General features: G+C 39.7%; 1 protein-coding gene across 4 annotated transcripts in view; it reads left to right on the top strand.

The window, feature by feature from the left end:
* Window positions 1–21,960, top strand: part of klhdc8b (kelch domain containing 8B) — a 134,497-nt gene that overhangs the window by 99,340 nt on the left and 13,197 nt on the right. For all 4 annotated transcript variants that reach the window (XM_086050158.1, XM_086050132.1, XM_086050141.1 and 1 more), the window contains one exon: window positions 15,752–15,853. In XM_086050158.1, the coding sequence (XP_085906284.1) occupies window positions 15,752–15,853 (102 nt within the window). The remainder of the gene's footprint in view (window positions 1–15,751; window positions 15,854–21,960) is intronic.

The following is a 21,960-nucleotide window of genomic DNA, read 5'->3' on the forward strand; positions in this document are numbered from 1 at the left end:
TTTACCTGAGCCACCTCATACTGGCATTGCTAAATAAACATTTAATAGTTTGCCATTAGAACCATCCGATCCACAGCTGGCAGATGTCCTTCAAGCCTTTGTTTGGTGGCAATAACTTTCATTTGACATCAAGTGGCCTCGCATTGTTTGTCCAGCGGCTTGCAGTCAGTCCAATTTAGTTAATTTACTCACAAACAGTTCCGTAAACAGATGTTGATATGTTGAAGCTCTTTCGCTCCAGAACAAGATGAGACTGATATGTAACGACAGGCTTTTTACACGGCTTGGACATGCTGTCGCACAAAGCTATAAATAGACCTGAGGGGACTGATAGTGGCGATGATGATAATGATGAAGGGTGACATCTTGCTCGTGTGTACTGTATGCTTTTCTATGGCTATCCTTAGTCACCAGGGTGATGGCAGTTGACATCTTTCCTTTGAGAGGACGGTAAGCAAAGACATAAATGTCCAAATGGAAGATATCAGATGACTGCAGTGTTCCACAATCATTATCGCAGGAATTTAATAGTAGTGTTCCTAATAATTTAGTAGAAAAGCGTATACAAAGGAAAGTAATATGAGCATGAATAATAAAGTGTGCAAGTTGTGTACTTGCATAAAATATGCGTCCAGAAGAGTTAAACGTTTATGTGCTTTGGTTTGACCGTAGTATACAACTGTCACTATTTAATCTTTTTAAACTCGATTCCTGTCGACTATTCCATCGAAAAACTGAGAAATCTGATGGATTAGCAAACCCTTCACCCTCCACCATCTGGTTAGGATTGTACCTTAAAACTGCTCCGAGGACGCTGATGTAGCCCCTTGCTTCAATGTGTGCCACGAACAGTGTGTGTTTGCAGTGTCCACTACTACTGTGATGAGTCAAATGCAGAGGTCAGATTTCAATTATGCGTGTGTACATGAAAAATAAAAATTCTATTCTATTGTAGTGCGTCAAGAGCATTCAGTGTAAAAACTGTGCCAATCATATTAACATTGTGGCGACCCCTGCCAAGACATCATTGACTACAGTATCAACTTTGCACCAATAGTTGGTGTTAATAGCCTGTGAAAACTGTGTGGTATGTTTAGATGCAGTAGATTAATGGATGGTGTACAACAGTGCCCCAAGCCTTGGGTCAAAAATTGTGTGTCAACGTAGTTTTAGGGTTGATTTACTCGACTGTGTTGACTTATTTTCCCCCGAGCCCTACAGCATAATATTACGAACATCCATCCATCCATTATCTATAACACTTATCCTCACAAGGGCGGACGTGCTCACCAGTCGACCACCATGCCACCCTATTACGAACATATCAAATTGAAATCGTGAATGCCATTAATCAGTGACAATTGTTTCACATCTTGGAGGTTCACGTATAACCCGTCCGTCAATGAACTTTGACTTCGATAAGACTTTTATTCAAAGACACATTAATCTGACAGTAAAAAAACAAACAAAAAAACAGTAAGATTGAGACAGAAACTTTGTGTGTCTTAAATAAAGGGACCGCAAAGATAGAAATGCTGTCAATGAGCTGCAATTTGCGCTCAAAAATTCCCTTGCTAAATATGTAAAACATAGCCTACTAATGTACTGTGTGTGCTGAATGCAAATGTAATCATGACCTTGAGTTAGTGGCTCTTCGCCATGAGTGTCTAAGGAGGAGCACAGAGATGAATAAATCACCTGTTTTAACATATCACAATTCTCAGGCCTCATTTCTAAAAAATGACTTCCACTTGACTCCACTGTCAAATGCCATGTAGAGGAAAATGTTTTACATTACAGGTTGTTGACACGACCATCAGGCTACTGCAGACAAATGAAGCCTTTTATTGGACAAGAAGCAATGTTTTGTATAAATTGGAATATGCATGCACTCCATAGAAGCCTGTGAGTTATCCTACCACAGGTTGGTGCCCGCGAGCACCAGGTAGCCGCCAAGGACCACATGAGTAGCCTGCAGGCCTGTTCTAAAAATAGCTTCGCAGTGATGGGACATTGTGATTTTCTAGGAATGTTGTCTAAGGCTAGGTTCACAGCGCAGGTCTTAATGCTCAATTCGGATTGCGGGTCTTAATGCTCAATTCGGATTATTTGAAAAAAAATCAGATTTTGTTTTTGTGTAAGCGTTCATATAATGTTATAACTGCGACCTCGGTCTTGTCTGCCGTATGGACACATGCCTTGCCAAAGTGAACCGCATGCGCAGTATAGACACAAATAATGACCTCAATATGAAGCTAACTGCAATTGCAATCACAATAGTTGAGCAGTGACAGATCCTTCAACAAGGCAGTTTTTGTTTGTTTGTATTTTTTACAGTGGTAGATTCTTTCCTCCTAGCTATGTGGGTATTATTATATTGTGCGTAAGAAAAACTGATATGTAATCATAATATTATGTAAAGTAATAAGTCGATTTGCATCATAGGAACAATGAATCCGGCCCAACCCTTGCCAAATTCACAATTCATGAATGAATAGCAGACACACACACATACACGTACAAAAGCGTGAGCATACACACATGAACACACACATGCATTCACAGGCACTCATGCACACACTCTTGAACAAGTTTCCTGGAACCACAATGAGCTCTGTCCAGCTGTTTGGTGGAGGCGAGGCTAATATTTGTCAAGAAAGGAGAGGAGGGAATGAGTGAGATCTATGGACACCATTATAATATTCTTAGATTGAAAATTGGCCGCATGATGCCAGATCAATGAAATGAGTGCTAAACATATTGGAAAGAGCCTTGTTTTTTTTTTTTGCAGTGCAATCCATGGTGGCTTTTAAACAGCAGCATTCATCCTCGCTGTTGTTCGTTTCACCGGAGTAAGCACCGGTATTATCCCATGATTAGACAGTACAGTATATCAAATTTGTTCTTGCTGATTACATCATTTGTCTACAAAATAATTACAACGTACAGATCGGTGTGAGAAGAAACAGCTGAGGTACATACTGTCAGAGGTGTGAAAGCCCCTCAGCTGCTGTCAGACCCTCACAAGTCTAAATCGGTTTGTTCTCTGTGGATTGGCATATTTACACTCGCTCTTGGATGTCTTGTTTTTGTGAACATGTTTCTTTTGATTTTTTCTTGATTGCTGTTCCCCCTGCTGTGGTCAAAGCTTTGTTACTTATTCTTTCTAACACATTCCCTCTGAAATATTTTATTTGCTGCAAACGGGACAAACTAATGCATGAATGCTATGTTTTGTTCTCAAATTGCACAAAATAGTCATCAAATATTATTTTATAGTATTATTCCACATGATAGACGGATGGCATTTATTAATTCATGGGTTTGGTTTAGGCAGGTTATTTTCCCAACATCAAGTTTTAAAAATGGACATCCCTTTTCTACAAAAGCACCGTTCCTTTGGGCAAGAAACCATATTTATATATGCGAAGTAGGTCCTCGAGTAATTGGGTTACCTTGGTTAAAAAAAATGCTCGAGGCATTTTTTCTGCCTCGAGTACCCACTTATTTATGTTATACACTGTCAGAAAGAATAAACCAAGCAAACCGCAGCAACAATTGTTCATGCCATGCATGACAATAACACGCTACCTACATGGTAAGAATCGAGAGGAAAACTTCAAAGTAAACTTTACCATACTAAATAATATTTAGACATGAATGCCTTGTCACACTTTTATTTTGAAGTTGTTTCCGGCAGCGTGTCACACAAAACAGTTGACTTGACTCATTTCTTACGGACTATATAAATAATGTTCAATCGCTAATTAAAGACCAAATGTGAAGTAAACTTGGCCAACCATCTTTTGAGTAATACCAACAGCTAAAACTATTTTAAGCATACTTTAGTACCTTAGTACATACTTAGTTTTTACAACACAACCCACGCAGATTCATAATTAGACCCGTAGCAACGCGCATAAAAACGAAAATGCTAAATACTGTGTAATTCGGGCAATCTCTGGTAATCTTCGGCGAGAAACATCATTTAAAGAGGTCGAGTTTCAAGTCACCTATTGTACTGCATTGTTGATTGTCCCGTTAACTGCTCTTTGTTCTTTGCGAAATGCCTCGGCGCCGTGCGGCGATGCATTGTTCACATTCAGGCCAACAGTTGTTTGAGTAGCCAAAAGATAAGAATAGTAAATGGACAAGTTTCACTCTCACAATGGATTTCATGCCGATGTTACAGTTCAACTGGCTTCCACATTATCTGAAACTCCAGATTCCTGCTGGGGCCGTTCGACCAATGCCAGTCGAGTCATTTTGTTTTGCCTATCTGCAGATTCGTCACAAGCAACTTTGAAACTGTTCAATTATGCAATAAACACTTGAAACCGAACGTCTCGTTTACAACTCCCAACTGGCTGCAAGAAATTGTAAACATAGTAAAAAATAGTAATATGAAGGTAGAGAGCGATATTTAAATCTGTGACACAAAGGGGAAAAAGCTGCAGCAGCAGCACAATCGGAGCGAACGCTCTACCACTACACCATGAGTTGGTATGACTGTTGATGAATAAACATGCCACGTCCTCTTGGAAAACTGCCAGTCAAGTCAGTCTTACTATGAATTCACTTGCATTTCATGATTTATTAAATATACCTTAGTTGTGCCTACTAGTATCACATTGTGACAAGAAATAGCGCTAATTTGAGAATGTGGGACACCAACCCACTGTGACGTGTGCTCTCAGTGCTAGCAGAATAAATGGACCAAGTAAGTTATCTCATCATTTATAATTTACAGCACGACACAACATCGAATTTCAAACAATAACGCTAGGGTTAATAACCGTAGCCTTTAGCTTAGCACTGTTCCAATCCGAATCTAGTCTGCACTCCATGTTTGGTCGTCCGGGCGCAACACTTTCCTCGCCTGAGCATCTGTCTCGCACATGTATGGTCCAACATACATCATGCCAACAACCTCCTCTTCCTCCAACTCATCAAATACCTGGATCGCCTCAGATTAGTTTGAAATATTGCGTTCCGTGTCGAATTCTGACTGGCTTTGTACACTATCCATTTTGCATACTGCCGTCGTTTTCTTCTTTTGGAAAAACGATTACTTTGTCGAATATACGAAACTGAAATAGCCCTTCTGCCATCCGTTTATCGGCCTTTTTGTCAAGCCTGATCAAAAGTAATCGCCTATTGGTCGGTCCGTCCATCATTATTATGCGCTTCCGTTAGCGCTATTGAGACCCATTAGCTGACCAAAAATATGCCTGATGTAAAATACACGAATCGAGCAGCAAACTTACCTGCATCAAACGAATCAATAATAATCAATGACAGGTTATAGACGATTACATAGACGGGTGAAAATCCACTTCCGCTTATGCTTAATCCGTCTGCTTTTTAAGTTTCCCATTTATCGTTTATCGCCGGCAAAATGTTCATCCGTCATTAGGAGGATAGACGGACCGGTCGGCTAGGCGGAAAGCCCAGCTCTGCCTCAGGCCCCGCTGATCACCACCAAACATTCCCACCCAGCCGTACACCAGTGTGAGTGGCACTGGAGGCATTAGGTCCAATTAATGGCTTATGTTTTTACAGTATATGTTATTACAAAAACTAGCTCACCTCTTGATGAATTAGCCAGCTGGGCGAATATTTATTTAGCGGAGTATCTTTTTCTTCATTAGACAATAAAAGGTAATTCAGCTTTGGCTGCCAGCCATCACTCACCCTACCACTGAGGTAAGGGAGAATGCAGTGCAATCACTCTTGATTTGTCAGAGCAGCATACTTAGCGACAAAGCCACTTTGGCATAGCCTGTGCACTATGATGAATGAATCACGACTCTAATGTCTAATGAAATAGTGACTTCATCAACTGAAAGCAGTCATGGACTCAAGCTCCATTTGTTTGACTGTTCATAATTTGTATGCGATGTAGTTGATATTTCTTGAAGAAATTGATTAATGACATCAGAAAACAGCTGATAGTGCTGCATCAACACCCTCAAGGGGTGTCTGACCACTAGTTCTTCCTTACACAGGATGCAGAAGAAATCATCCTTGATTTCGGAGCAGAACTAATAACATGTAATTATATGGTAATTAATTGAGCGAAAGCAAAGGTTTTGGCCAAACCCTTTCAAGCAAGATTTTTTTTTAATAGAAGATTGCATCTAAAAATACCAATATTAATAATAAGCAGTCTTTCCCAGGCTTTATAGACCCAAGGCACATATACTGTCAAAATCTCATGGCACGCCACCAAACACAAATTTCACAAGAAGTAGCCTACTATTGTATGTATACTGCATACTGAAATACACCAAGCCACTAGCATAGATAGATGAACACATTTACATTATTTGTAGGGAATAATCATCCTCTGACCAGTTAAGTGAAATGGGATAATTTCCCTACAGCACAGTGGTCAGGAATCACAAGTACTGTACCTACAACATCAACTGATGTAAACCGAATAGCAAATGTCTATACATTTGTGTAAGCCTCAGTTTTTATGAGCTTGGGCTTCCAGTCACTTCCGTTGGCAAGCTCGTGCTTCTCAGCAAGAATCGGGGGGGTGGAATTACTTCAATTTTATTACAGTTGGCTCATGCATTTGAATGAGGATTAGCTCGGAGGCTCAGGCATCGTATCACGAAGGAAAGCATTCATGGGATTCAACTGTAATGTGTTTGTAGTTCAGGGTTTGTGGTGTGCTTATGACAGTGGAACAGATTAATGGAAAACTTGTACATGTCACACTAGCCTCAAGACGAATCTGCGTTGACTAAGTGCAAGGCCAAATGTAGCCATTAGCAGACTGGTGCAAGCTGCAGTTCTTGCACCCCACTGTTTTTGAACATCCCCCACAGCTCTGCTGGATACGACTGAGTTGCAGTAATTGCTGTGTCAAGGATCATCTGCTAAACGAACATCTTTCAACAAATGCAGCTTAGGTCTGGGTACTCACTGTGGAGCACACATGAGGCTGAGCCACTCAGGATAAAATAGTGTCTATCCTCCAGGAACACTTTGAACGGTCTCTCAATTCTCATAAGAGGTGCAAATTAGTGAATTGATCACAGGTTGATCAATAGCAGAGAGGCATTAATCTCACCCGCATTGCAGCAGTTGTCTAAAGCTGTGCATAAAAGAGCATGTGTGTGTGTGTGTGTTAAAGAATGTGTGTGTGTGTGTGTGTGTGTGTGTGTGTGTGTGTTAAAGTTATTGTCTTGTTGTGTTATCATTTTGTCATTTTATGTAATTATTTTTGTAAAATAATTAACGTATCATTATTCTTGTAAAATTCCAACTCTTTTCCCTTTGGACTAAAACAGTTTTTTTTTCCCATTTTATGACATTATTCTTGTAGCATTATAATGTTCTTTTTTGTATTCCTATAATCTCCTTTATAAGAAAGAGCTTTGAGGTTTGCTAATGTCCAGTGAGAGGTGTGGATGGAGAATATTTTTGTACCAGCGTGTTAGTGAAATGTTGCATTTTCAAAGTTTTCCTTAATTAATGACAAAACCCAGATGCATTTCCTTGAAATTTGGTGCTGATACTAATTAGACTACTTAGGTGGAAGTCTGCCATGTAATGCACCGGCCCCCAAGATTTTTTGCACCATGGATAGGTTTCACCTAAAGCAATATACTGACAGACCAGCATAAAAACATGTTGTTAATAAAACTCAACATTACTCTGAAAGTAATTGTTGCTGTAGTTAGTGGGAGCCCTGGACTTGCTTAACAAGCCAGACCCATCTTGAGTTAACGGGACAAACTTGTCCAGTCTACTCCATAATTAGTTTTGTTCGTGGTCATTGCAGAAAATCCTGCTTCACAAAGATATAATATAGTATTCAGTGCTGATCGATAATTTTCAGTGCTTCATTTGCAAGCCATTTAGCACATATCAGAGCAGGCTTGGTTCGTGAGATTCACCTTTAGCCATGTTTTAAGTCTGCTGATATTGTCTCTTCAATACAGATGTATTTTTCATGCAAGGTGTAACCTCTTCCTTTTTTTAACATGTTTTGTTTTAACATTTGGCTTTTTCCCCTTTCCGAAGCGTTTCTCCAAAGATTTTTTTTAACCGTGTTTTGCCAGCTTGTGGGCTTACTTTTTTTTGGGCTTCTGTATCACATTGGCGATATGACTGGGTTGTCATGTGTACATAGGCATAAAGGATTGTAGCTGCTTTTGAAAAGGGACTACTACTCTAATGGGTCACTGACAACCTGTTCTGTGTTTCAGATGACCAGACAAGCTTTTAAACAAAAGACCTTTTTTCATGACCACAGAGTGACTAAGCGACACTTTAGATCAAGTGCAACACTCAAATCCTTGCAACACTCCAATTGTGGTCCATCAATAGCAACAACCATTACATTCGTCTGCATTCCCGTTGGGGGTTTCAACCTGCTGTCTGACAGCCTGTTGCAAACTGATGTTATGGCAACAGCTTGTGTTTACTCGATTTGTCTCTGGTTAAGAGGCTGCTTGTTTTTTTTTCTTTTGTTTTTTTTTTATACCACACGTCATAAAACAAAGCACTGCACATGGAATTCACACCAAGGTGCAACTTGGGGAGGCTGGTAATAAAAATGAATCCTTCCGAAAGTGACCACATTATTCCACATATACTCAGAGGTGACTCCAACGCTAATGAATAATTGTCGAAAGTCAGCTGGGATCCGACTCACTGTGACCCTGAAGGATAAGAGGCAGAAAATGGTGATGTTGATCTTATTTTTGGTTAAATTTAAGATTCCAAATATTTTTACTGAATTTGACCTCATAAAGAAAGCATATTTTCATCCAAAATAGAATGTTGCCATCATGCCATTTGAGTTAATATCTGAGTGATTCTAAATCTGACACCCTTTACAATATCCACCTCCCCATCCTAAAATCTAGAGATTATAGATCTATTATATAGATCTATTAGCTTTTATTGTCATGGAGCAGATGAAATGGGGTTATGCAAAGCGAATTGTCCTTAACCTTGAATGCCAAGAAATATCATATTTTATGTTTCAAGCCAGAAAGTAAGCTGACCTCATAATCTCATCATGTTGAACATCAGTACGCATGTCGCATTTTAAGAAGTGAAGTGGTCAGTGCTGAAATATTCCATTTATTTCTGCTGCTGTCATTATAGCTCTCATTTCCACGTTTTTCTTGTAATAACATTTTTATAAACACAATTTTTGTCTGTGTGATTTGACAATGAACACGCTTTGTGTGGACATCTCTGCCGTATATGACTGTACAGTATCTGCTGATTTGTGTGTCCTTCTGTTTCGATCTCATGTCTTCTTGAGTCTGTGTCTTATTGCGCCTGGTGAAAGCGTCAGAGTGCTGCTGTCTGGAATGGCAAAACAGGAGAAAGGAGAGGATTGATTCAGATCTTTAAATAAACATGCTGTCCTCCAGCTGAGTCCACCAGACACATATCTGCCCCACACATCACACAGACACTCACACACAGTAAATTTGAGTGGAACCTCGAGTTACTTGAATTCTCCTTTTTACGTACAATTCGAGTTACATACAATTTTTTTTTTACCAGACAGTAACCAGACTGTGTATTTGTTGTTGTTGTGATTTTTATTAGACAGCCAAATGAGAAAGCGAAGCAATAAAAAAAATCATCATACGATATTTGCGTTTTTCGTAAACATGCAAACATTTCTACATTTCTTTTCTGTCAAGATGGGGTGCTGAGTGTACATTAATGAGAAATAAAATGTCGTGGTTAGTGTTTGCTGTGCCTGCCTCTCCCCTTCCTTCTCTGTGCAATGCTGGAGTGTAGCAGTAGGGGGAGCTTAACTCTGCAGCAGAGACTCACGTACTCACCTGAAGCGCATCAGACTAATTAGGTAGACTACTTAACCAGCTTACTTACCCATACTCCTGTGCCAGATGATTCCTAGACTTCCATGCTCCTCGCTGTTGAATCCCTCCTGCCACGCGCTCCAGCTCTTGAGTGGACAACTCCCAGTGAACTGAGTTACTCCCTTTTGTTGTTTGATTATATTTCAGTTGCTACTTTGTCTTCCTGAGTGATTTTTAGTTGCTATTTTGTTTTCCTGAATATATATTAGTTTTCCCTACTTTTGAACCCAGTGATTTTGTGTTGTTACTTTGTGCCAAAATAAACGTTGCCTTTTTGGATTACTGCTCTCTGCCTCCTGGCCTTAAAATGAACTTTTTTGATTTTGGCAAATCGCTGCAATGAAACAGGAAGTGAAACATTTCAAGGCGTCTGAATACTTTCCGTATCCACTGTATATGCACAGAGTGTTGTGACGTATTTCCACTAAAATCTCATAGGGCAACGCACCATCCGGTCATGCCGAGCGCCATTGTTTTGAAGTCGTTTTACTGCAGAGAATATCTATCAATTGTCAACGTTTTGGCATATTTTTCGGGACTATTTTAATGGGTATGGTTGTGCGTATCCATGAGAACGAGGTGAGGGGACAGTACATCGAGCTATCACCGTTGTGTGCCTACCCAGATATACGGTGTTACTCAGCTTTGATGAGCAGCAGAAGCAGTTGGTTGTTAACACGCACAGGAACCATTTTGTAGTTAGATAGCACCGAAGTCTGTTCTCTGCATTTTGTTCCCTGCTGATGTAATAATGCAGCCGTCAACCACACAAGGGCGCCATTTGTTCAACTAGAACGCCCAGTTTTATTTTTGACAGCTCTCAAGCTTGTGATGTGTTGTTACTCTGTTTGCATAGATTAACGATTTCCTGGCCTTTCAATTTTTCCTGTTTCACTATGAATATTATTCCCATGCTGCCATTTCATTGTCCTAAAAAAATATAAACATATTTATGAGTCCTTATTCGTTTCCAATAGCAACCACTTTTCAGCGATGGCATTTTGATTTTTGGCATTGATTGACCATGGTCAATAAAAATGTTATACTGTAGAGGAAGCATTACATCTGTTTCAAAATTATGGCAAGGCTGAGTTTAAGGATGATTGACAGCGAGTAAGAGCAACCAGTAAAGAGCAGGACGGTGACACAGTTCAAGGTATTATTAGCTGAGAGTAAAATATTGGCTGTGAAGGGACAATGGCAGGCTCTTGTCAGAAGCACCACCACCACCCACACCCGTCTGCCGTCTGCAGAGGGGGACGGGACTCGTGGACTCTTGGTCCGAGGAGAGGAGCTACAGTACGTAATTTACATTCAAAGATACTCAGAACAGACTTTTAATAAATAAAATACTTTGTGTAGCTACGCAAACAGTCTTTCATTTCAAGCGGCTTGGGGTGGTTTAATGTTGGAAAACTGCGACCGATTGCCACCAAAATTCACATGCACATCTTCACTTATGCCCGCTTCAATCTCTGAAAATATCAAAGCGATCTCCACTGTATTTTGGTGGGGATCGGCCGTCGTTTGCTAGCATTGAGTCACATTTTTTACATGCACATTAAACATTTTAGACTGTCTCATCAAAGAAAAATACGGCTCTACGAGATCTAAATAGTTTTAGAATTCTGGTGGTCCTCGCGTTAAACAAAAGAGCAGTCCCTGTTCTTTTTGAGTCGTTAAGGAGTTAGGGTGAGAGTTACATTGCATCAACTCCGCGCTCTGCTATAATGTCTACCCTGCATCAGAAGCTTCGGTGCCAATCAAATTTTATTTATATAGCACTTTTCACACATAAGATGCAACTCAAAGTGCTGTACATTAAAAACATCAAAATACAACATAAAAAGAGAACCCGCTCCCTTGCAATATACGCAAAGACAGACATCCTAAACATAGCGCATGGAGACCACCCATAACTCCCAGTGCGGAGGTCCCCCTTGAGGAAACACTGGTGGTAAAAACTGGATGAAGCTAAAAGACAATGACAACGAAGCTAAAAAGACAAAGCAATAAAAGAAGCTAAGAACTTTAAAACTATGAGATTGGATAAAAATAGTAAGAGACTAAGAACGATTATGTAAAAGCCAAACTAAAAAGGTATGTCTTGAGATTGAGTTTCATTGGTCCACTGTGACATGTTTGTAAATTTCGTCGGTCAGATGGGTAAATCTATTGTCACCTTGAAGTTCATCAGTAAAAATTCATAAATAAACCATGACACAGGGTTCAAAACGTAGGAAAAACGTAGCAGCTTGTAGTCTGAAACGTATGGTCCTGTGAAGTGGAACCAGCACAATGAAAACAATTCTGTTCTGTGAAAAGATATAAAAATCTGTGGTGCACAGCCCTCTTGAGGTCACCACACTTATTTTCAATTTGGCCATTCCAAAACTCAAATTGTCTTCAGTTTCAGCATTTTTGTTGTTGTTGTTGTTGTTGATTTGACTGTATGGAAACCCACAAATGGCAGCAACGGTTTTACGAACTTGACTTGTAATACACTATCATTAGTCACTGTGGTTATGGTCAGGAGTGCACATAACTGGTACGCAGGTACGCATGCGCGACAGAAATCACTGATGCGTACCGTCATTTGCATCACCACGCGCATTTGCGTACCTGTACACACTAGTGGTGCAGTGCAACGAATCATCGTTGATTGGTATGAATCAAGCATTGGTTCAGGATGGGCAAGATTTGCAGAATGCTTGGTGTAACAAACAGTGCGCGTTCACAATAACGTGACTACTAGTCCGCATTCAGCAGAAGATGTTGAATACCCAAGAGCGTTTTGCAAACATACTCAACGAACACACTGCCTCCACAAGGGCTAACTTCAAAATAAAGCTTACCAAATAATACATTGAGACATTAATGCCAATAAGAATAAGAATAAGAAGGCCTTTATTGATCCCACAGTGGGGAAAGTTTCAATGCAATAGCCTTAGCAAACTTTTACTTTGAAGTTGGCCCGCGTGGTGGCGTAACGGCTAACTTGACTTACGTTTTCAACGTCTCGGCAGTTTTAACGCTTGCTACCAACACCAACACAACGCAGTCTCGAAATCATATTCAGTCGCTAATTTAGGACATGAACAAACCGTTAATTACTCTGTCATTGTATGATACGGCACCAGTCTCCGGCGTTAGTGGCTAGCAGCTGTTATCATTAGCTGGTAATTCAATAGCTGCTCCTTGGCTTGATTACTTTTTTTTTTAAACTTCTTTTTCTATATTATGGCCCTAGATTACTTTGTAATGCGCTATCCATGTTTTAAGAAAGGTGCCTTAAATTGCACTTCAAGTCTTTTTCATTATGAAAAAAATAAATAAAACGTGTCTTCATTTAATTTATAACAACAGGTTTGCCTGATAATTGTAAGAAAGCATTCAGCTCAAAATGTCTGGCAGGATACTTTGAAATGTATACACTGTACCACTTAAAAAATTGCGTTAAATTGTGTTAAATCCTAAATGGCCATATTAGACATTAGGAGTTGTTTTTTTTGATAGGCAAAAGCGTTTTATAAAATAAATGAAGACAAGTTCTATTTAGGCGGCACGGTGGTCGACTGGTTAGCACGTCCGCCTCACAGTTCAGAGGTCGTGGGTTCGATCCCGGCTCCGGCCTCCCTGTGTGGAGTTTGCATGTTCTCCCCGTGCCTGCGTGGGTTTTCTCCGGGCACTCCGGTTTCCTCCCACATTCCAAAAAACATGCATGGTAAGTTGATTGGACACTCTAAATTGCCCCTAGGTGTGATTGTGAGTGCGGATGTTTGTCTCTGTGTGCCCTGCGATTGGCTGGCAACCAGTTCAGGGTGTCCCCCGCCTACTGCCCAAAGACAGCTGGGATAGGCTCCAGCACGCCCCGCGACCCTTGTGAGGAGAAGCGGTACAGATAATGGATGGATGGAAGTTCTATTTATTTATTTATTTTTTTTTTTGCTCATACAAAAAAGGATTTGATCCGTGACCGATCCGAACCATGATTTATGTGATCCGTTGGACCACTAGTGAGTACCAAAGACAATCTCCTGGTACTCATGCGAGTACCGCATGAAAAAAATTATGTGCACCCCTGGTTATGGTATTTTTCCGAACATACACAGTATTGTTTTCATTCATGCCAAATAGACCTTTACCTTTTCACAAAGTTCCAACTTTGGTTTTGTTAGACCAAAATACATAATTTCACCACATATTTGTTTCCATCAGAAAACGACGATGTAGACCACTCGCTAGACATTACCTCAGCAATAATGCATAGTAATCATTCGTCAAATTAGGACTAAATCCAGAGAGGTAAGAATCCAACAACAAGTCATGGCCATTTCTGTGAGTTTACCGATGGCATGGCGTTCCGAAGTAATCGTTACAAGCTTGAATACCTTTCTGAAAATATTACTCCGGGCTCCCCTCCTCATACATTTGCATGTTATCTGACTTTCCTATTAGCTACGGTCGAATTGCTGATGTTTTGCTGGCAGAAAATATGTCAGAGAACTCATAGTGGCATAACTCTTCCTTCCTCTGACTGCAACTCTCCAGCCACATCCAGTTATCTGTTAACATTTTAACAGCCTCTCCAACAATTATCTTGGATAGTGATGCAGAATCAATTTTAAAGAGCAGTCTGGAAATGTAAACAGGAAAATTATCAGCCGTTTGCATGCACAGAACTTGAATGGATGAAAAGCCGCTCTTTCTGCAGTTGTCTTGCTGTTTTTGGTGATGCTGATGTAGTCATACTCCAAGGATTTTTTGTCATGTTCAAAACTGGTGAGCATTTCATGGGAAGTCAGTAGGCCTATCCCCCGCTGTAAATTAGTTGCACATACAAACAAACACAATTCTGTGAGGAAAAATAACATCTGACCTGTCACACCCTTTTCCTGAATCGGTCTGAGAAAATGGCAATAGAAACTTGAAAAAGTTGTTATATCATATCCATTGGGGTCCAGTTCAATCAGGTCAAAAATAAAACTACACTCTGTTAGTTTTAGCAATTGCAAGTGTCTTATGTTTGGGGGGGGGGGGGTAACATTACATTAGCCTAGAAAAAAAAATAGTGCCAATATGAGAGAAAGTCACAAGGTATCCAAAATAAAGTTACATATGTTTCAAGAGTAGAACTGGGTGGACATTGCACTATTCAAGAAATGGTTGTAACAATTTACTAACATTTTTTGTTCAGTTTTTCTGGTAGCAAAAGACATGATGAAAATAAACCTGGATTTTCTATTTTTGAGTATTTTTATTCATGATATCTCAACTTCACTTATACTTTTGAGTTAAATTCCTATCAGAGTCCTACTATTTTTATAACCAATACAATTGTTTCAGGACTCGATTAGTAAAGAAAGGGCGCTGCCACCTGTTTATCATCAAATATGCTTGATTGGTTTGTCCATTTTTGTATCTGCCCTCATTCATGTGAACTTAAATCATAGATTTGCAGCATTACATCGCCACATTCTTCAATTGGGTTGTGTTGTGACTTCAGTTTCCAATTTGAAGGGCCTATCAAGCCTCCGATTTTCCGTCCACATTTTGCTCTTTTTCTGGTTCAGCAGGACTCCTTTGACTAGCTAAACCCAAAAAAAATGAATAATTTAGCTTTTTGTTATACCAAAAGTGCCAATAATTAATAGCTGGATGGATGGACAATCCCTGTTGCTAGTGCAGGCTCCAAAAATCAATGTATAGTTCACCAAAGATCTTGTGTTGGTACTGCAACTGAGAGAGGCTCAGGGTCACCATAACTCTTTCAAGGACAAGTGTTAGATACAGAACTATCGCATAATCTAATCTCTGAAATATGTTAATTTGGTAAACGATGACTCAGGACTAAACTTTGTCCTCTCTGTCACCTCTTTCAGGTATCTGGATCAAACCCAGTCGAACGTCAAAGATGCGAGAGAAGAGGGCGGACTTTGTAGCAGGTTGTCTAGGAGGACGTGTCATTGCTGCTGGTGGCCTTGGTAAGTAATTTTTTATCTTATTTCCTTGTCGAGCAATAGTAGTGTTCTTTGAACGAAGAGAAAAAAGTGTACAGCCATTACAGTCTCATAAAAATGTAGTAATTTCAGAAAGCTTCTTAAGTAGGGGTGTAACAATATCATTTTTTGTTTTTACCGATACGATACGTATCAATATAAGGCGCACCGATTTAACAGAAAGTTAGGAAATGCTTTTTTTAAACGATGCATTTCAACACAATAAAGGTGATTTCAAGATGATGTTTTCATAGCTGGGCATTCCGCCGCATATCCAACAGACTGGTCCGTCTATCCGCCTCTGTCGGACACCCATTTTGCCGGCGATAAATGGTAAAAAAAAGACGGATTAATCATAACCGGAAGTGGACTTTCGCCCGTCTATGTAATCATCTATAACCTGACATTGATGATTATTGTATTGTTTGATGCAGGTAAATTTGCTGCTTGATCCGTGTATTTCAGGCATGTTTTTGGTCAGGTTCACACCATAGACTGTTGGCAATAATAGATGCACGCTCGCAGACGACTCCTGCTGGTTCTGCTTGTATTCTGCCCGTTGAGCTCAGAAAGAAAAATGCAGAGTAAACACTGCTGTTATGGAACTTGCAAAAACAACACCGGACACTATGACCATCTACATATGAAGGGTGTATTCTTTTTTCGTTTCGCGAAGCCATGAATTCAGATTGATAAATGTGAATGATGGGTCAACTTGTGGTTAGTCACGGTAGCTCGTTTAAAATAAAAGGCGGACCGGCCCATAGACGGGTACTATTTTTTCCGGCCGGACAAAATGGCGGATAAACGGATGGCGGAAGGGTACCCCGGCTGTAGGCGGAAGGCGATAAGCAGACTGCAATTTTTTTTGTAAAATGCCCAGCTCTGTATATTTTGAAACAATAAAAATGGCTTTTTTTGGTAAATAAACCTATACTAATTAAAGGTAACTCCAAATAAACACAATAGAATGCCCTTTCATCGCATTTTATTTTACAACCAACTTCGCCTTCCTGATTCCAAAATGTAAAAACAAAACAACAACAACAGTGATATCAGTTGGATAGTTTTCTCAATATTCCAGCATAAAGAAAGTGCAACAGAACATAGCTAGCTCTCTTTCTACACACAAAGTTAGTTTATCAGAATAATCTGGTTCTTTTTATGCATTAAAAGCATCAATGTAAACAAACCATTTTGCTAAAGTTCTTCATATATCTAAACAGCATTCAACATTTTTGTTTGTGGAACAAAAATGTACACTATAATGTACACTGTAACTATTAAAAGTGCATATTTTCACATTAAATTAACCTGCTGCTGCTGTGATTGTTGTTCAGGTTTGTTGTTTTTGATGGCGTGTTTCTGTTACATTTCTGTACACGGCAACGGTCTTGTTAAGACGATCTCCTTTCATGCAAAATCCAAAGTGTTTCCACAAATGAATGCATTTTTAAGATGAAACAATCTCTTCCTCGCCTCCATGATCCATGTTACATGCTTAACGTAAACGACATAAATCCCCAGTGCCGAACAGAGATGGTGTAGAGGGGAAAATGAATAAAAGGTGATCAAAATAATGTTCAAACTTGATTACAAAATAAAAGGGTGTTGGGAATTTTGTGTATAAAATTATTTTGTTTGTTGTATTGATTCAATCGAACAATATCTTATAAAAATGTGTTGATATGTGGCCAGTATTAGTGATGGGAATGACAGTTCTTTTCAGTGAACTGAATCATTAGAATCAGTTCATCAAAAAGAACCGTTCAAAAGATTCGTTCACTGAATCGTTCGTCTGGAAAGTTACCTTACTGATTCCTTCGTGAATGCCAATAGTGTGTCAGTATGTTCATAAAATCCCTCCTCCACCTGACGCCGGCTGCTGATTGGTTGTTTGCGAAGATTGACGACATGCGCATGGCTGAGCTCAAATGAACGGAGAAAAGAACAAATCACTATGTTCTGTACCTGTTCTTTGCTTGAATAAAGGTATATAAAAAAAAAAAGAACAAAACACTTCAGGAAGTGATCCATTCACTCACGTTCATTGAAAAGATTCTTTCTTTTTGAACAAATCATTCGAGAACAAAGCAACATCAGCCAGTATCGATGTAAATGAGTATGAAAACGGGTATCCCCCAGTGACGGACAAACGGCCGCAGCTAGTGACGTTTACACTGACGGATGAAAACACCCTTCTGTCATTTGTCAGGCCATCATTTTTAAAAGGTGTCCAATCATTCCTCAATCGACAGCAAAACGGTCATAACTGATCTCTAATCATGTAAATGTTACAAAGAATTGTTGTTGAGCTCAATGTTGACTTTCATTCACCACAAAATCATACATTAAGACCGTTGCACAATGCAAGTAGCATTAATGAGCCTCTGATATTTTACTACATGATGATAATAATGACTCATATGTTCCAGCAGGGGTCCCCAACTACCGGGCCGCGGACCGGTACCAGGCCACAGGCCACTTTGTCCGAGGCTGAAAAACATTTTATTTTGAAAAGTGACCGGATTTTCTCCGTTACATCTATCTCTGACTGACTCTTAACGCATGTCAAGTTCTCCACGTCGTGTAACGGTAACATTAAATGCACAAGCTAGCAAATGAGTGAAAAAAACTGACGTATTTGGAAGGTTTCTCCACAAACACACACAACGGGGAATAGTTACAGGGCCGCGAAGGGTATAGACTTGTATGAACCGGTCCGTGGCAGAAAAATACAGCGTGAGCAATCGTTACAATTGATCAGAGGTACGCTTTTTTGCCCCTCAATGACATGCTTATTAAGCAGATATTGACTCTCTATTGTGCAACCTTAACATTACTCATGCAAATTTACAGATTCAATTTAAATGCCATTTGTTCTTGCCTCTTTGTGTCTCTCTGTCGAGCAACTCCAAACAAACACGCGCACACACATCACTCACTTATCTCATCTCTTTTCAAGATGATGTGATCGTTTGCTTAGAAATGATTAATAATTAGAAATATAAGTCTGTTATTGAAAACTTAGCATAACACAGAGAGGAGGTTAACACCCACACTCGTTATAATATTTTGCAGGGATCTTTAAAAGCACAATTTATTTGGGTTGTAAAAAGAAATTTCAAACACACCAGGGGTCGGCTCCTCTTTCATCCTTATGTTGCGGCTTTGCCTGGCTTGGGAAAATAAGTGCATGTTATTTGTCTCAAAAACGGGCATCATGTCTTCTTAGTAAGTTTTTGGCCACTTTCTTATGTGGCCCTACAGTGGCTACCTCTCAGATTTTCTTTATATGAAGACCGCAGTCTGAACCTCCAGGTCGCATACATCCGACATTGACATCAGGAGCCAAAAATGAGCTGTGCGCGGGCGGAGGAATGAGTGCTGACAGCGGGGAGATGGACTCTGCAGTTGTTTTCAGTAACAGTATTGACTTTATTTGACTTTAATCCAGAGGTGGGTAATCTAGGTCCAGAAAGTAAAAACCCTACTCAACCGGCAGGTAAACACGCTCAGTTGATGAGAAGCACCTGTGGCTAAAGCCAAACTGTGGCAGGGTTTTTACTTTCTGGACCTGGATTACCCTCTGCTTTAATCCCACTTGAAACATGAAGCATAAAGTGGACATTTACAGTGATAGTAGTAATTCTTCCATGGCTCGATCGACTCATTTTTTTTTTTTTACGTGTGGTAATGGCATTACGTCGGGCTTTTTTTTTTTTTTTATATATATATATATATATAAGATTGAAAAAGCCAGGTGTTTGCGATATGGGCAAAAAAAAGCATCTCGATATTTTTTCCAAAAACTCTAACGATAATCTGACAATATTCTACAAAAAAAATGTTTAAATCTGCACTTGCTTCACAGACCAATTGTGGATGGACAGCATTTGTGAACAACATCTCTTAAAACACTCTGCAAAACAATGATATTCTACGACAATATTTAACAAAAAATATTATATATATATATATATATATATATATATATATAGCATGTATAGCACACAATTGTATTATTTCTGTATTTGTTTATGTTTCTGATTTCTCATTTTTTCATTCTGCATTTAAAAAAGAAATACCCAATAAAAAGTTTGTTTAAAAAAAAAAAAAGTATTATCAGCAATTTCGCACTCTGCACGTTTGTGGCTATTGAAAATAGAATTTGTAGTTGCTGGCGACCAGTCCAGGATTTGTCACTCCCCTAGGTTCATTGCGGGGGAAGTAGGCATTGATCATCCTCTTGGCTATTGTTTCTTGTTAGAGTTATGCAGGGTCTCACATTTCAGCCTTTTTGGGTGATGGCCCTGTAAGAAGCACTATTGGCCCCATATGTATTCGTGATAAAATACTTTACGTTTTCTGTATGATCTCATTCATGGCTATGACTCAGTGCTAACCTCACTAAAATCAAGGCGTTGCAATTGCACACTAAATGATTCAAAGACTTCAAAGAATAAATCAATAACAAAAGTTTTAATGAGGAAGTCAACCCCCAAAAAATGCTTTACAAGAATGTGTGCTATGCAGGCCCACTAATCTAAACATGGCATTCTGATAACTATTGCGTTTGTGGAATATGGGTTCTGCAGCAAAATCCACCCATTTTTAGCCATCTCAGGGGCGGCCATTTTGTCACTTCTGTTGACTGAAAATTACATCACAGTTGCTCAGGGCTCCAGTAATGACGAATCACAGCTAACCTGTTTTCTGAAGCTGTTTGGTCTGGTCGGACAAAATGGTGGATAAACGGACGGCACAAAGGTACCCAGGCTGCAGGTGGAAGGTGATAAATGGACTGCAATTTTTTTGTAAAATGCCCAGCTCTGACAGTTACATTAACCTTCCTTCGGTGTTCATACAATGTAAGTGTAGTGAACTAATACTCTCTTGGAGTGCATGAATTACAGTTGAACAACCGTCATAGGACTACTTTATCTTGTTAGCATAGGACATTTATTGTTTTATCTGATTGGGACTCTTCGTGGCAATTGATGAGCGTTGGATCCGGCTAAAAAAAAAACACTGGCGCTAGCACGTCAAAGACACTGCGACGCACTGAGACGACCGGTCATTTAATTGAAGCCACATTTTCGTTTGTCATGCGTACGCCACGAGTGCTTCGTCGGTTCAAGTGGCTTCTTCTTCTGTTGGGCACTCAGTGACTGGGCCCAAATTTTCCTAATACGTGTTTGTAATTGTGGAACAAATCTAACGTCATAGTGGGGTCTGGGTCTTCTTCCAGATTTTTTTTCTATCGTATTTCAGATTGATATTGATCACGTGCCTATCACGATGCCCAGCCCTAATATAAATGCGACACTAGGGCTGAACCACTGTGCCTCAGAGAAAAGGAAATCTGTCTAAAGTAATAGATAATAAAGCAGGATCATTTGAGACAAGAGGCCTTGGAGAGGAAAGAAACAAAAGGAGAGTAGAGCAGGCTCAGATCAGAGGAGAGTTAGTAGAAATGACTGATTAGTGTGGTTGTATAAAAAAAAGATAAAAAGGTCTGGCGAGAAAAGAATAAGATAAAAAATGAAAGAAGAATTGAAAATGAACTTGAGAAATAACAACAAAGGAAGATGAGGGATGGGATTAATGGAAGAAAAAAAGGAGTAGCTGGAAAAATCGACATGACATCTGTGGGCCAACAAATCAAAGCAATGACGCGAAGCCTTTGAGCAACAGGAACAGTGCATGCGTGTTTTCATGAAAAGAATGAATAATAAAGTAGCCTCAGCCATCCCATCATTTGGTGCCATCACTATTGCACAACACTCCCTGTGATGCAAGTCTCCATGGAAACGGAAATTTCATGATTCTACGTCACGTATAATGACAGCTTTGAACCTGAGCTTAGAGGGGGCAAGAAAGCAAGAAGTGAGTGGCAAAATAAGAATCCCTCAGCAGATTTGGGAATGTGGTAATGTGTCACCTTTAAATCAGCCCTCTGTTTTCATGCTTGAAGTGAATACCTCATGGAATCAGTCTTGCAAATGTGCCATCAAGTAATAAACAGTTAATGACCATTGTTCTACATTACATTTGCATTTAAATTTGTTGCAGTACAACGACAGCGTCCC

The sequence above is a fragment of the Filicampus tigris genome, chromosome 1, assembly GCF_054856515.1.
Source record: "Filicampus tigris isolate MCC_2025a chromosome 1, RoL_Ftig_1.0, whole genome shotgun sequence".
NCBI classification, from domain to species: domain Eukaryota; kingdom Metazoa; phylum Chordata; class Actinopteri; order Syngnathiformes; family Syngnathidae; genus Filicampus; species Filicampus tigris.